This window comes from Protopterus annectens, chromosome 4.part0 (assembly GCF_019279795.1).
Source record: "Protopterus annectens isolate FY-2018-M chromosome 4.part0, PAN1.0, whole genome shotgun sequence".
In the NCBI taxonomy this organism is placed as follows: domain Eukaryota; kingdom Metazoa; phylum Chordata; order Ceratodontiformes; family Protopteridae; genus Protopterus; species Protopterus annectens.
The window spans coordinates 896249350-896264832 of NC_056733.1; the positions used below are offsets into that span (position 1 = coordinate 896249350).

Sequence of the window (15483 nt, forward strand, 5' to 3'; positions counted from 1 at the left end):
TATTGTAAGGAAGCCCTTTTTCATCACACAGCTTATATCTAAATGCATGGAGCCACATCCAAGGATATAATCATTCCACTGTACTCTGCTGACATTAGGCCGATCATCAACTATAATGCCTCTTTTGGTATGTACATGTCCAAACACTTGGCATAAGTGGAATGACCACAACGCTTTCACACTAACAAAATCAAATACCTAAATCATCAGAACTATACAGAGTATCACAGACCTTTGTCCCTCTTCTCCATGTCATACAGACTACTAAACAGGTGACCTCTACCTCACGTATAAAATCTCAACAGCTCCATTCATGTCAGGCCTATTACACTTTTGCAAGTCCAGTGGTAGCATAAACACTCACTCACAACCAGGATATGTTGGACAGACAGATATTCATCACAGACAATACCACTCTTTTGCTATGTCTTCCTCTTAGCATAAAGCAAAGTACTTCTCTTACTATATTCAAATTAAATTTGGATGACTGGATGGAAAACCATAAATTCCCCTGGCTTAGCACCCATGTCCCTTATGAAAATGGGCAACAAGTAATATCACAACATGTTCATGTTCTGTTTGCTGTGTGTTATTCATACACAAAATATAATGGGTAATTGGAGCTTTTCTCCCTGGGCCTACGTTGAAAATGGGCTACTTCCTAGTCGGACTTTCCCGGTAATCAAATTTCAATAAATGTTGTGTCTTTTTGGCTTATCGGTTAGGGGTCACCACAGCGGAACTCCAGTCCGCTAATGTTTGGTAGTGGATTTTTACGTGCCGAGTTACCAGTCCTGACGCACAACCTTCAACGAAGGTACGCCCATTCACGCATGCCTCCACACAGAAGACACTCTAGCTGAGAATCGAATGGGACAATGTCTTACTGTGAGGCGACAACACTACTGCAGCACCACTACCGCGGAATCAAATGTCAATAAATAAATAAATAAAAACTACAATGGGAATATAAAGCTAGGCATCTAATGATCATCATAGATTAGTAGCCCAGAAAGTACCTACAGCCTATGAACATATAAGTCGTGAGCTCTGCCATAGTGCTCCTACACTGTAATCTACAACGACTCTTGCTGAAGATGTTAGGACTGCAGTAGCTGACTCCTGCAACCACATGTTGATACTGCAGTAGCTGATTGCCCTCACTATTACGGCCCCTACATCACTACTGATTCCTGCAAGGTGAAGCCGGGACTGCAACAGGTGTAAAGCCCTTACACCATTACCTACCAGTGATTCATGTTGTGTGACACTGGGACTTCAACAGTTGTCAGCTTTCCCACAGGCAGTGCTCCTAAACCCTTATCTACAGTGACCCCTGCTGGGATAGTTTGGGACTGCAGTAGCAATTAGCACCCTGTTAAAGAAAAACTCAAATTCAAAATAAACTTTATTGTCATTCAGACTCCACATTAAGTGCAACTGAATGAAATTACTTTACTCCAGGCTCTATGTACAAACATCTAACATATGCAACAATTCACATTACTACATTTGGACATTCCTACTACATAATAGTTATTGTTTTACATACCAATAGACATTTACTAAACTAAAGAGACATGGTATTTATTGCACAGAATTCCACAGCTACTTCTTATTCCACAGGATTCTGTTGGCACTAGTCTAAAGAAACACTGTTACTTATTGCACAGGATTTTGTTGGCACTAGTCTAAGGAAACACTGTTAATTATTGCACAGGATGCTGTTTTAGCATCAGAGGTTATCGCACAGAAATAAGATTACCTCTGTTAGACAGTGTATTTAAAATCTTTTAAGGTTATTGCACACAAATATGCTTCTCACTCGTCATATTATCTACTGTCCCTGATGTCAAGCAAGATGTAAGTTGCTATTGGAGTTCAGTAGCCTGATGGCCAGGGGATAGAAGCTTCTGCTAAATCTGTCCGTTTTGCAATGTATGCTATAATGCCTAACAGATGTTAGGTGCAGGAACAGTGCGGTCCATATGTAGGGTGAGTCCAGTCCTTGGTTATTTTCCTGGCTCTGATGAGACAACGAGACTGGTGCAAGTCTTGAATAGAGGGCAGCACGGTCCTGATAACATTTTCTGCCGTTTTCACCATTCTTTGGGGGGACTTGCAGTCTATGGTGGAGTAGTTGCCATACCAAGCTGCAAAACTGTTTGTCAGGATGCTCTCAGTTGTGCCCCTGAAGAAGGTCAAGAGAACAGGGGCTGGTAGATTTGCTCTTCTCAACCTTTGCAGAAAGTGTAGGCATTTCTGCGCTTTCTTCACAATGGCATTTGTGTTCACAGACCAAGACAAATCTTTCAAGATGTGCACCTCAAGAAACTTGGTGCTCTTTACCCTCTCCACTGTTTCTCCCATTGAATGTGAGTGGGGAATGTTTCTTATGGTTTCTTCTGAAATCCACAATTACCTCTTTGGTCTTATTCACATTGAGTGCCAGATTGTTGTTACCACACCAAGTTATCAATTGTCTCACCTCCACTCTATAGGCTGTTTCCTCCGTTTGTGATAAGACCCATTACTGTGGTATCATCTGCAAACTTGATTATATGATTTGAGCTGTACTAGGCAGTGCAGTCATACGTTAGCAGAGTGAACAGCAGAGGGCTCAGAACAGTCTTGAGGTGCATCAGTGCTCACGGTGATACTATTTGAGGTGTCCTTTCCTGCACGTACTGTTTGTGACCTTTCAGTAAGGAAACACAACACTGAAATAGTTGCATAAAACAGTTATTTTGTATCTGAAACACCTAAATATTATAATAAACAGAATAAGCAACTCAAATGCTACAAGAATAAGCTTTTACTCTGGCAAAAAAGGGAATTTCTGTCCTTTATACTCGCCGTGGGTATGTTTTGCCTTGCAAAATCTGACGTTTCTACAAAAATGTCCCACTTTGGGCATTTGAAAAGGTGTCAACCCTACCACAAGCGGTGTTTCTAAACCACTAGCTGCAGTGATTCCTCTGGGAGTGGTTTGGTCTGCAGTAACTGCAACCTCTCCACACATACACTCACTGCTCCTACACCATTGCCTACATTGACCCCCTGCTGGAACAGAATTGGACTGCAGCAGTGGATTCAAAGAGCAAGCTCCCATACAACATTACCTGCACACGTCTGTATAGAGAAATATAAACTGCTCCTGACCCATTTCCTTGTTATGACTGCACAGACTGCTTGGGAATACTGGATGTGTTAGTTCCCAATTTAAAGTGTGTGTGTGTGTGTGTGTGTGTGTGTGTGTGTGTGTGTGTGTGTGTGTGTGTGTGTGTGTGTGTGTATACGCACGCATGTGTGTTAGTGTGAGAGGATGTCGAAATGAGAACACCTGCAACAATTCTGCGAATCTGATGCATAACAGACACATATATCCAAGTCTTCAATGTTTTCTAAAGAAGTTAGATGTCTTGGTAAAGCAGCATTTACTTGGGAAGCATTTGACTGAAGGCAGCTTTATTTGCTACAGTGATCCTAGCTTAACACCATAATAGCATCTTGTCACTCAAGATACAAACTGTATTTCCCAACAAGTCTATAAGGATTATAGATATCAAACTGCTAAAGTACTACTTACTTGGTGTGCTCCAGAGTTTTAATGTCAGCCAGGTCGAAGACAACGATAATGACTGTAAATATAAATAAATTAGTAAGCAATTTAAAAAAGCAGCTATGGCTCAGCAAGTAATTAGTGAGTCCCTAGAGAAGCTGAAGCGTTAATATAACTGCAGGCTATATGAGTAGCAACCCCTCCCCCATGAAACTGGCAGAGCCATCTGCTTTTCTCTTACTGATGTTCACACACCTCATCGGCATATGGAAACAAGAGCTGATATATTTCTAGAGCTCCCACTAGGATACCTGCATGAGTGTGTAGCACTGGATGCATTATAAGTACTCATTAAGAAACTGTCATATTCTCTGGTATCAGACTACAGATACAGTTGCACATGTCACCGTTATGCTGGTACTAGCATAAACAGGCAGAAAGAAACACTGAGCTTCCAACAGCAAAACAAAAAGTGCTGCAAAATTTCACAATACTTTTCACAGGGAAAACTGAGCACATCACAGTTTAGCGCTAATGTAAATTACTATTTTAACATTGTTTCACCACAAACGATTGAAACTAAACAGCTGATCTTCACAGGGGATCCACTTCAATCCAAACTAACGTTTGAATGCAGCACAGCAATGAAGGTCAAACAACCTGCTCAAAGTCAGAAAGTACAAACCGGATTAATGGTGCATCTGAATCTGGGTATCACAGTTCCTGCATTTATGCTTTACAAACCCATGGCTTGGTTTTGTAGTGCTGATTTTAATAGAGTGTGCATTCCCCTGTACATGTAGCCTTCACAGTCCTAACAACCCTTAAAAGTTTTTTCTTCTGCTGCCAAATGTTTGACAGATACCTTCCAAATTCCATGAAAGCTGACCTGAGTAGCTCTTAATATCCTTTTAAGTACATGTTGACACAACCAAGAAAACAGCATAAGGAACTACTAAGCACATATTATGCCTGGTGCCGGTGTTTTTATAACAATGTTGAAAGATTTTCTAAAAAGAAAGTTAGCACCAGAATACCTTCTGTAAACACGGAGGAAGTAAGCTTAGTAGCTTACATTAATTAATCATTAGTAATGCTGTAGCTCCCTAGAAATGTTCATCACCCAGTCTGGTAACACATATTACCCTCCCTCAGTGTGTGACATATGGGCTTTCAAGTGGACCCTAACTTTATCTGTATCACCATGGAAGCAGCACACCCATAAGAAAGCACAACATTCCCAATGCAGAAACTGCTAAGTATCTTCTCCCAGTACTGTCTCCCTCTTTAACTGTCACCAGCAACAGCCATGTTGGAGTAATTCATATGTAAGCAGGAAAAGTCTGGGCAGACTCTCCATGAGTCTTGTGCTAAATGTATAAATATATATATGTGTGTGTGTGTGTGTGTGTGTGTGTGCGCACCTAAATTAAGTTATTTTGATGTTTCCCATATCTTTGTTCCTGAAGGGGAAAGGGAATACGTCCTGCAGGAACTCTAGCACAAGATTCCCAGTTTAAGGACACTGAGTCTCTCATTTCATTAATTTATTTATTGACAAAAAAGTCCATATCCCGAGTTGCTAACTTACCTTGTGCTCCACGATAGTAAGCTGAAGCGATACATTTAAATTTCTCTTGTCCAGCTGTGTCCCAGCTATGGGGGGGGGGGCAAGGAAAAGACACAAAGTAATCATCAGTTATGTCTTCATCACAAAATGGCATATACATGTTGCAGCTTTCAAACTATTGGCACCCTGTCATAGAGAAATGGGGCATTTCAGATCAGATGGCATTATTACACTTAAGAGGTTACAGTGCATAATACATAAAACAGGCTGTTTCCATTTCATTACACAGATGAGACAAGTTACATTATATGTCTGCTTACCACTGTCCATTTGTACTTATGCAGGTCCACATTTCTTTATGCTGTGAATTTCTCTAGCATGTCCTCACTGAGTTCATTACCATGATGACACCCGGGATCCTTATATGGGTGGCAGAGCACTATGTTTTTCTTTATGTCTCCATTATCACGTTAGGAAGCAATTCAAAACAAGTTTTTGCCTCATTTGCCAAGACGGCAGCGAGGGTATATTTTGCATACTATTTAAGTTAAGGGATCTAGTTAGGTTTCATCTCCCATCAGTGGGTGTCACACATTCTGGGCAGGCATTTGGGTTGTTCCACTAAGCTGTTTTGCTGAGAAAACATATGCCCTGAGGAACATTATTAGTATTTCACACCTCTGCATGGTGGTTACAGTGGCACTGTGCAGACACTATGGCTCAGTAGTGGCATTGTGTAGACACTGTGGCTCAGCATAGCATCAGCAGCCATGCTGCCATGTTCACTTGCTGTTAGTCTGCAGTTGCTCTGCAAAAAGTTTTGCCTCCCCTTCATATACTTCACAATTCACATTTCTGCTGTCTCATCTGCATAGCTGAACTCTTCATGCAGCTGTTGTCTGAGTTGCTGAAACATCCTTGAACTGTTTACAGCTCTCGTATGTGCTTTCCATTACATATCAACCCCATGCAGTTATGCACATTGCTTAAAAATAATGCCTAAATTCAAAAGAGCAGATACTGTAGCCCATCTAATTCCAAAGGGAATGTCTAGTTAGCGAAGGGAAATCAATATATCACTTTAGAACTGACTAATGATGTGACCCATTATTGAATATAATACTGAATGTGTAGCCTTTCAATAATCTTTAGCTAGTTTAGAAAGCAGTGCTTGATCTGAATATATAATGAAAGGTCATGCCTTGACTGCAGCAACTGGGAAGTTAAGACCAGATAGGAAAACCTAACACTAATACTAAATACCAATAATAAAAACTGACATACAGACTTCATGTCTCTTTCCAGCATTATGGGATATATTTCTCCCTGCAATCAAAAGAAGTAAAGTTTTTTTTTAACTTCCTTCAACAATAATCTGGGAGACTTCCCAGAAGGCTGCACATTGAGTAACAGCTTATTTTCAGCTCTCAGTATGAAAAGAAAAACTCAAAAAGAGAGTGAGTAAACTCGTATTTTGTGGTAAATTTCAGTAACTGGCTAGTAAGTGCACTGCCTGAATGCCAGCAAAATAGAAATTCAGAGAACCTGAAAGAAAATCAACCACAAAGGGTGAGGAAAAAACATTGACTGGAAGAATTATGTAGCTACTCAGCAAAAAGCAGTCCAAGCTCCAGCTTTGGTGCAAGACATGACTTCCAGTAACCTAGAGGAAGAAATAAGTCAAATGTACTGAGAGCTGTTTAAAACAAATGAAACACTAATAAACTACTTCAACTCAAACAAAAAAGTCTGGAAAAAAATGGAAGAAGCTGTAAACAGATATTTGGATGAGGTGATAAATCTGCAAAAATCAGAGGTCACAAGAAGAAAGGGCTGGCTGAATATGAGGCTGCTCAAGAAGAGATGTTTAAAAAAATAAAAGAATTAGAGGACAAAGCAAGCAAGAAAACCTGAGATTTTCTCTTGTATTAGAGAAGCTGGAAAGAACAAACTATATTAATTTTATGAAAGCACAAATAAGCTACTGGACTGGCATTTCACAACAAGAGTTCTTAACAGAAAGGGCACATTGTGTGTATGCTCCAAACCTGGCCATGAGAAAGTAACCTAGACCTTTAATAGTAAAGATGCAATCTGACTTGCAGAAGGAGTTGATTCTGACAAAACTGTGGCAGAAGGACAAATTACTGAAAGTGGGAGATAGTAGAGTGTTTGTGGAAAATGATTACCCATTGTACAGCAGGCAGAAGAGGAGTAAATTTATACCACTAATAAGGGAATGACGAGAAGCAGGTGTGAGATTCAAATTGCTGTACCCAGCAATCTTCAGAATATTCTTTCCTGGAGGGACAAAATTATCTTTTGATGCAGAACATGCTAAGGAGGAGATACAAAAATTTGTCCAACAAAAAATGAGCTGTGAAACAGAAGGAGATTCTGATTCTTGTTCTTCTGGTAATAAAGACCACAGACAGGCTGTGACAGTGAAATATTTTCTAGTGTATCAACGGAAAATGATTGAGAGGCAGTAAAAAGGACAAGAGTTGTCTAGAAAACCTGAGAGTACATTGGAAATGAAGCAATGACTGGATTTGGGAGATGGAGATAAACAGGAATAAAACCAGTAATTCGAAAATTAACAAACAAATGTGCAATTACAGAGCAATTAATTATTAACACTACTAATTAATCATTACTATTAAACATTGCTTTCAGGGGAAAGGATAAGAAGGGTCTAAGTGTAGCAAGGGTTAATCTGTAAAAGGGTATCAAGGAGGCCAAGAGGGAGCATGGAAAGAGGATACGAGGATGTTTCGAAGATGCAAAATACTCAAGAAGCCCGTGGCATGGTATTCAACAGCTAACTGAGTACAATACCAAGTCAGCTCAGCGCAATGATAGCACTGAATGTCTGTACAATCTTAACACATTGTATGTCAGATTTGAAGAGAAAAACAATATGGAGGCTGTAACATTTTTTAATGTCCAAAAGGAGGCAGTACTCAACTTCAGTGCTGTGAATGTAAGGAACAAACTGAGGAAAGTGAACCCCAGGAAGGCTGCTGGCCCTAATAACATTCTGGAGAAAGTAATGAAAGGTTGTGCAGACCAACTCAGCATAGTCCTGACGGACATCTTCAATACCTTGCTTGTACAGAAAAAAGTACCGGCATGCTTCAAAGTTAGCAACATAATCCCTCTGCCCAAAAAAAGTCAACCCCACCTGCCTAAATGATTACAGGCCAGTGGATTATCTTACATCAAATGTAATGAAATCCTTTGAAAGACTGGTTAAAATGCATTTGACTACAGTACTACCCCAATCCTTTGACCTGCTGCAGTTTGTCTACCGGACAAACAGATCAACTGCTGATGCCATTTTGGTGGCACTTCACCTCACATTGGAGCATCTTGATGAGAAGAACAACTATGCCAGGCTGTTGTTCATAGATTTCAGCTCAGCATTCAATACAGTGATTCCAGTGCAATTTACAGAAAAGCTAATCAACCTTGGCATAAATAAAGGGCTGTGTAACTGGATCCTTGATTTCCTGACTGGAAGACCACAAAGGACCTGTGCTGATAACAACACTTCAGGAAGTATTACAATCAGCACCAGAGTACCCCAGGGTTTTGTGATGAGTCCTGTACTATTCACAATCCTTACCAATGACTGCTCTGTGAAAGCTAGCAACAACCACATCATCAAATTCACTGATGACACCACAGTGGTGGGACTCATAAGTGGTGAAGATGAGAGTGGGTACAGGAATGAGGTCAACTCCCTGACTGAATGGTGCAATAACAACACTTTGGATTTGAAGATCAATAAAACAAAATAATTTATTATTGACTTCAGAAAGAGCTCTGCCATGCACCTGCCCCTCAAGATCAATGGTGAAGAAGTGGAGAGAGTCCAAACTACAAAGTTCCTGGAGGTACATATATCAGAGGATCTTTCTTGGAGTACAAACACAGGCCAGCTAATGAAAAAAGCCCATCAGTGACTACACATCCTAAGAAGGCTGAGAAAAGCTAAGCTCTCTATGAATGCTCTAAAAACCTTCTACAGAGGAGCCATTGAGAGCATTACCACCAGCAACTGCACTGTATGGTTTGGTAACAGCACAATGGCTGAAAGGAAGAAGCTGCAAAGGATAATAAGAACAGCAGAAGATATTGTGGGCACTAGTCTTCCTACCTTACAGGAGCTCTTTGAAATGAGATGAAAAAACAGGTCCCACAAAATACTGAGTAGCACTTCTCATCCAGCACGTGGTTGGTTCACTAAACTTGCATCTGGTAGAAGGTTAAGGAGTATCTGCTGCAGGACCTCCAGATTCATGAACAGTTTTTATCCAACTGCAATAAGACTCATTAATGCAGACATAAATCTGGATCTATCAAAACTATAATATATTGTTACATTGTCATTATTTTTCTTTTTTTTCTTACAGTAATTCTACTTATTTATTGCATACTAAAATTAATATATTCTCATTCAATTGCAATAACTTCCTTATGTGCAATATCACCCAATCTCACCTCTGTGTATAGTGTACTTTTCTTTTCATGTGTCAATCATCTAGTAGTCAGTTTTGTCCAGTGTATGCAAGCAGTGTACAAGCATGAGTGTCAGCTACTGAGATATTTACTTTTGGGCTATAGTTATTGTTTATTCTTTAATACCTGTCATGTCTGTCTTTTTCTGTTTGTTTTCTCCTGTAAAAGAGCTGACACTCAAAATTTTGTTTAGACAGCACGTGTGTTTCCTAAATGACAATAACATTTCTTTGAATCTTTTTTTTTTAATCTTTTTATATTTATGAAACATGACAGAACAAGAAAACCTGGAAATATTGGACTTTTTTGACTTTGTTAAACTTGTAGGGGACTATAAAGCATAAGCCCTAAATCATGTCATTAATGTTTGGAAGAACACTTAGGAGAGGAGAAGAGGAGGAAGAGAATTAACTGTAAGTAAAACAAAATGTTGTTCTAAACAGTAGTATTTATATGATGCATTATATAATCTGCATGATAAAAGTAAAGTTTCTCAGTTATTTTCAAGTGTAATGGGTATACTAAAGAAAACAAGTGCCCCTGTTTTTTCCTTCTCTCTTTCTCCTTGTTCAGTTAAAAAAGCAGAAAAGTCTGGTCAAAAGAGCATGATACAAGAAAAAATTGATGTGCTTGTTCCCATTCTTGCATAGTGGAATGCCTAGACTAAGGCCCTTAACTTGATCTAGTAAGAATTTTTAGGAAAAAACACATAAATAAAAAAAGAACATTGAATATGATAAAGATTTCCTCTAGGAAATAAATAAATGCTTTTTGAAGCAACTCTGTATCTGGTTCTCATAACTCCATGGAGACAATATGAATACTTCTTTCTTTCAATAGCTGTCTTTTAATGGCTAGGAGATAATGTTTTCTGAAAGGATTAAAGTGTTTTCCCAATCTGGGACAGTAACAAAGATAAGACAAATCCAGACAGCAACAAGTAGATGCACAGGCTGTATCATGTCTCTTAGTATGGATAACCTTCCTTTTAGGTTAACCCAAGTCTATGAGTGTGGCCGTCAGTTTGAGACAATTCTTCTTATGAGGAGGGCTAAACTTCAATATTTGAAGATGTACATAGTTTTGTGTGTTAGTAACAATGTTAATAGATTTTTAGGGGTGTATTGGGGTGGATTTTTTTTTGAGGTCTTTCAATAAAACAAAAAGTTTTATAAGATATAACACAGGCTCAAATGGCAAACTCAAGAAACAATTGTTTAAAAATATTAGCCTGCCAAACATTAGTGTATACCTGTAACACAAAAGCTGAAACTAGATACTTAACAAAAAGCTAGTGTTACACATAAAATGTGTCAATAATAACTTTTTAACATAATAATGATTTCTATATTATCTTTAAATGTAAATGGTCTCACAGATATATAATAAAAGAAAGAGTAGTGAACTATATTAAAACTGTAGAGTATAAATAGCTATGCTACAGGAGACATGTTTGAAAAGAAAGAACATGTGAATTTGATAAAGAAAGGTTTTCAGAATAGTTATTCAGTGGAATACCTGGGAAAAAGGAAGACAGGAGTATTTATATTAATTGCAAGAGAAGCTCCAATAGTGACAGAAGAGGATAAAATGGATAATAATGGTAGATTTGTAGTACTAAGGGGCTACTGGAAAGGGAGGAGGGTAACATTGACATGCATTTATATACCACCTAAACTGCTATAATGGGGATTAAGAAAATTCTGGGAGAAATGTTCAGTTTTCAGCATGGAATATTACTTACAGGTGCGGACTGGAATTTGATTTGCAGCAATGAAGATGTGTTGGGGGACAGAAGAGAAAAATATAACAAAGGAGGGTAGATTTTTGAAGAAATGTATGAAAATGGTTGGCATGGAAGATGTGAATTCAGACATAGGAATTTGGAGTGAATTTTCATATTCTTCTCCAAGATATAAAAACTGGGCTAGGCTAGATGGAACTTAGGAATATGTGCATTTAATTGAAAGTTTTGATACATATCTGGTACTGTTTCAGATCATGTGCCAATAATAAGTAAAATAAAAATGAGACACCAGCACTTTCCCACCTATCTGTTGAAAAGAGAGGAATTTAATGAATGTGTAATGGAAATTATCCATGAGTTATTAGAGAAGATAGAAACTGAAAGTATAGCTAGGGAGCGAGATAAAATGAAAGTGGAATTTAAAAATAGGGTGGAAATAAACAAATGAGATGGTTAAGAAGTAACAAGAATTATTTAGAGGGACTGACAAAGTATTGCAGAATAGGGGGATCTCATAGAACAAGAAGAGGAGCAATTGCAGAATGGTAAACAGAAAATAAGGGATTACCTTAATAATATGCATGGATTTAGAAAGACTGCTGTTAAGCAACTGTTCTTTCAAAATAACTCCAGAGCACAAAAACTTTTAGCACAAAGACTCAGGAAATGGAAAGCAGAAGGGGTTGTTGCCAAGCTTAGGGAGCCTTTAACAAGGAAGATAACAAAAGATCCTGTAGAGGTACTAGCAATATTTCAGAAGTTTTATAAAAGTTTGTATAAAGCAGAGAAATGTGGAAATCAAGAAAAGCAACAAATGGAGATGTTAATGGAAGAATTAAATATGCCAAGGTTAGAGGTAGATGAGGATCAATTACTAACAGTTAGGATAAGAGGAGATGAGATAACACTGGTGATGTATAACCAAACAACAGGAAAGTCCCCAGGAATAGATGGTATTCCTGTGGAAGTCTGGAAGCTAGGAGGGGAAAAACTGATAAAGATTTGGAAGGTTTTGTTTAACAGTATTTTAAGACTAGGAGAAGTACCAACATCCTGGAAGAAAACGGTGGTGGCTGTGATACCTAAAAAGGGTAAAGACCCATCAGAACCGGCTTCATGCAGGCCCATTTCAATCTTCAACCATGATTATAAAGTGTTTATGTCTATATTTAAAAGAATGGCAAAGGGGATGCCAAAACTGATAGATATGGATCAATGTGGTTTTGTGGAGGGGAGGCAAACATTTGACAACATTAACAGAACATTGATGATCCAGAGGGAAACAGAATGTAAGAAAATACTACTCTTATTGGTGGGTCTTGATGCAGTGAAAGCATTTAGCAGAGTAGACTGGGAGTTTATCAGGACAATGGAATCATTTGTGTTTCCAGATAAACTTATAAGGTTGATTACAAGGATATATGAGGGATTGGAGGCGAAAAGTAAAGTGGGTGGGATCCTTTCTGATAATTTCTGTTTGAGCAGAGGAACCAGGCAGGGGTATCCTCTTTCCTCTTTGTTATTTGCATTAAATTTAGAACCACTGGCAAAGAAAGTAAGGGACACAGAAATTCAAGGATATAATTGGTATGGTAATCCAGAAAAGTTGGCTCTTTTTGCAGATGATATTATTTGATACCTGATAAAACCAGAAAAGGACATATCAGTGTTGAGGCAGTTTCAAATCATTTTGGGATACAAAATTAATGAAGTTAAAACAAAGGCAATAGCCGTAACATTATGCACCCACACATGAACTGGTTCAGCAATATCCATATCTGTGGGGGTATGATAAAATGAAGTACTTCGGAGTATGGATTAAAAAGGATTCTGGTGTGGCAGCTAAGGAGATATGGGAACAGACTAAACAAAAGATAATATAAAAACAGAGAAACTGGAAGCTCTGTTATAGTGATATGGATAGCAAGATACAAACAGTTAAAATGTTTTTAGTAAATGTCATTTTATTAACAGGTCAGGTGAATTTTTATCAACCCAAGTAGCGGCTGTGCACAGCAATTAATAAAGAGCTGAAGGATTTTATCTGTGAAGGGAAGACAGCAAGAGTCAAGTGGGATATGTTGATTATTCCAATAGAACACGGCAGTTTGGGATTACTCGATTTGAAGGGGTATTTCAAAGCTACACAGTTAAGACTCCTATACATAGCATAAGCACAAACCTCTAATTCAAAGTGGAAAGGGATGATGAAACAGGGGGGCAGCTCAAAAAATAGGAGAGACCATGATTTTGGATGCAGATCCTTAAGGAGAATAATAATAATAATCATTCAGAATATTATATTTATAAAGTACTAGAAAGTATTCTAAAAGCTTAGCCAACACAGGAATGGAGAAAGGAGATTCTGTGGATAGGGATGACTGCAATTAGGGATACAGACAATAGGCAAGAGGAAGCTAGAAATTATAGGAGAAAACTGGCAAAAGAACCAAGGTATTGGGAGCAAATAATTTAGAGAGGGAAAGGCAATAGAATGGGAACAAGACAAGAATTGATTTGGAATGCAGGCTAGAGATTGCCTTCACTATCAAGGATTGCTATCATAACATAGGCAAACAGAAAGAAATAGGGGGGTCCTAAGCAAAAGGCAAGTACTGGTAGAGCTTTTAGTAGAGTCTTGAACAGAAGCTGCTATTAAAAAAGGAGTAATTATTAAAGCATATAAAATATTGTGTGGCAACTATAACAATCAATCAGAGGAGATTAGAAAGGATTGGGAAGATAAATTGGATAATCAATTCACAAAGAAATAGTGGGGAGATACATGTAAGTCACCAAAATATGCAACAAAATCTAGAAGATTTAGCATCTTTGCTTGGAAGTGTTTAACCAGGTATTTTTATACCCCAGGTAGACTTCAAAGAATTTTCCCTCAGGTAGACAGCAAATGTTAGAGGTATGATGAGGAAGAAGGAGGTAATTAAGAAAATACTTTCTGGGAGTGTAATGAGTTGGCACACTTTAAAGGTTCCCTGCAGACTACTCTGTCAGAAACATTGGATGAGCAAATTGGTGTAACTAAGGAAATGATTTTTTGAGCTATGATACAGAATCAGAATTGCCTAAGATATGCTAAGGCCTTGCTGAATCTAATTATGATGGATGCCAAAAAAGCAATTACTAGAAAATGGAAATCAAAGTCTAAACCAACTCTACTAGAAGTAGTGAATATAGTAACAGAGCTGAAAGAACTGGAATTGGATCTTTACAAAATAGTAGGAGCAAATTACATAGAGAAAATATGATTTGTGGGAACAATACATGCAGAGGAGGAATGAAGTTTTAAAAAGACAGGATTTGAATGAGCTATATAATGTTTGACTGACAATGATTGGATAGATTATAAGTGATATATAATGTTAGCAACTAAAATTATGTCAATATGGTTTGCCATCATTTCTACAAATGTATGATTGCCTATGTCATAAATGATAATTTTCTTGTATAAAAGAAAATAAAAATAATCTATATATTCCAAAGGGAAGTATAAAATATTAATATGGTGCTACTGCACTCAAGCTTCCTGAAACCAGTAGGTTATAAGCTTCAAAACAAAACCTATGAAATTAAGGGACTGTACAGTACACTACAGAACAGTATTACACCAGTTCTAGGGTCAGCAGTGTACAGTACCAGCTCCAGGGTCAGTATAGTACTGTACCACTTCTAGGGTCGGCAGTGTACAGTACCATTTCCAGGGTCAGCTCAGTACTGTAACAGTTCTCTGGTCAGTAGTGTACCATATCTTCTCCTAGGTCAGTGCAATACTGTACCAGTTCTAGGGTCAGTAGTGTACCATACCATCTCTAGGGTCAGTGCAGTACTGTACCAGTTCTAGGGTCAGCAGTGTACAGTACCATTTCCAGGGTCAGCTCAGTACTGTACCAGTTCTGTGGTCAGTAGTACACCATCTCCAGGGTCAGTGCAGTACTGTACCACTTCTAGGATCAGCAGTGTACAGCACCATTTCCATGGTCAGTGCAGTACTGTACCAGTTCTTGGATCAGTAGTGTACAGTACCATCTCCAGGGTCAGCTCAGTACCGTACTACTTCTGTGG

General features: G+C 38.4%; 1 protein-coding gene across 1 annotated transcript in view; it reads right to left on the reverse strand.

The window, feature by feature from the left end:
• Positions 1-15483, reverse strand: part of RAB36 (RAB36, member RAS oncogene family) — a 522669-nt gene that overhangs the window by 256959 nt on the left and 250227 nt on the right. The window contains exons 6-7 of the mRNA XM_044068859.1: positions 5154-5218; positions 3590-3641 (exon numbers count right to left, since the gene is read on the reverse strand). Coding sequence (XP_043924794.1) covers positions 3590-3641; positions 5154-5218 — 117 coding nt within the window. The remainder of the gene's footprint in view (positions 1-3589; positions 3642-5153; positions 5219-15483) is intronic.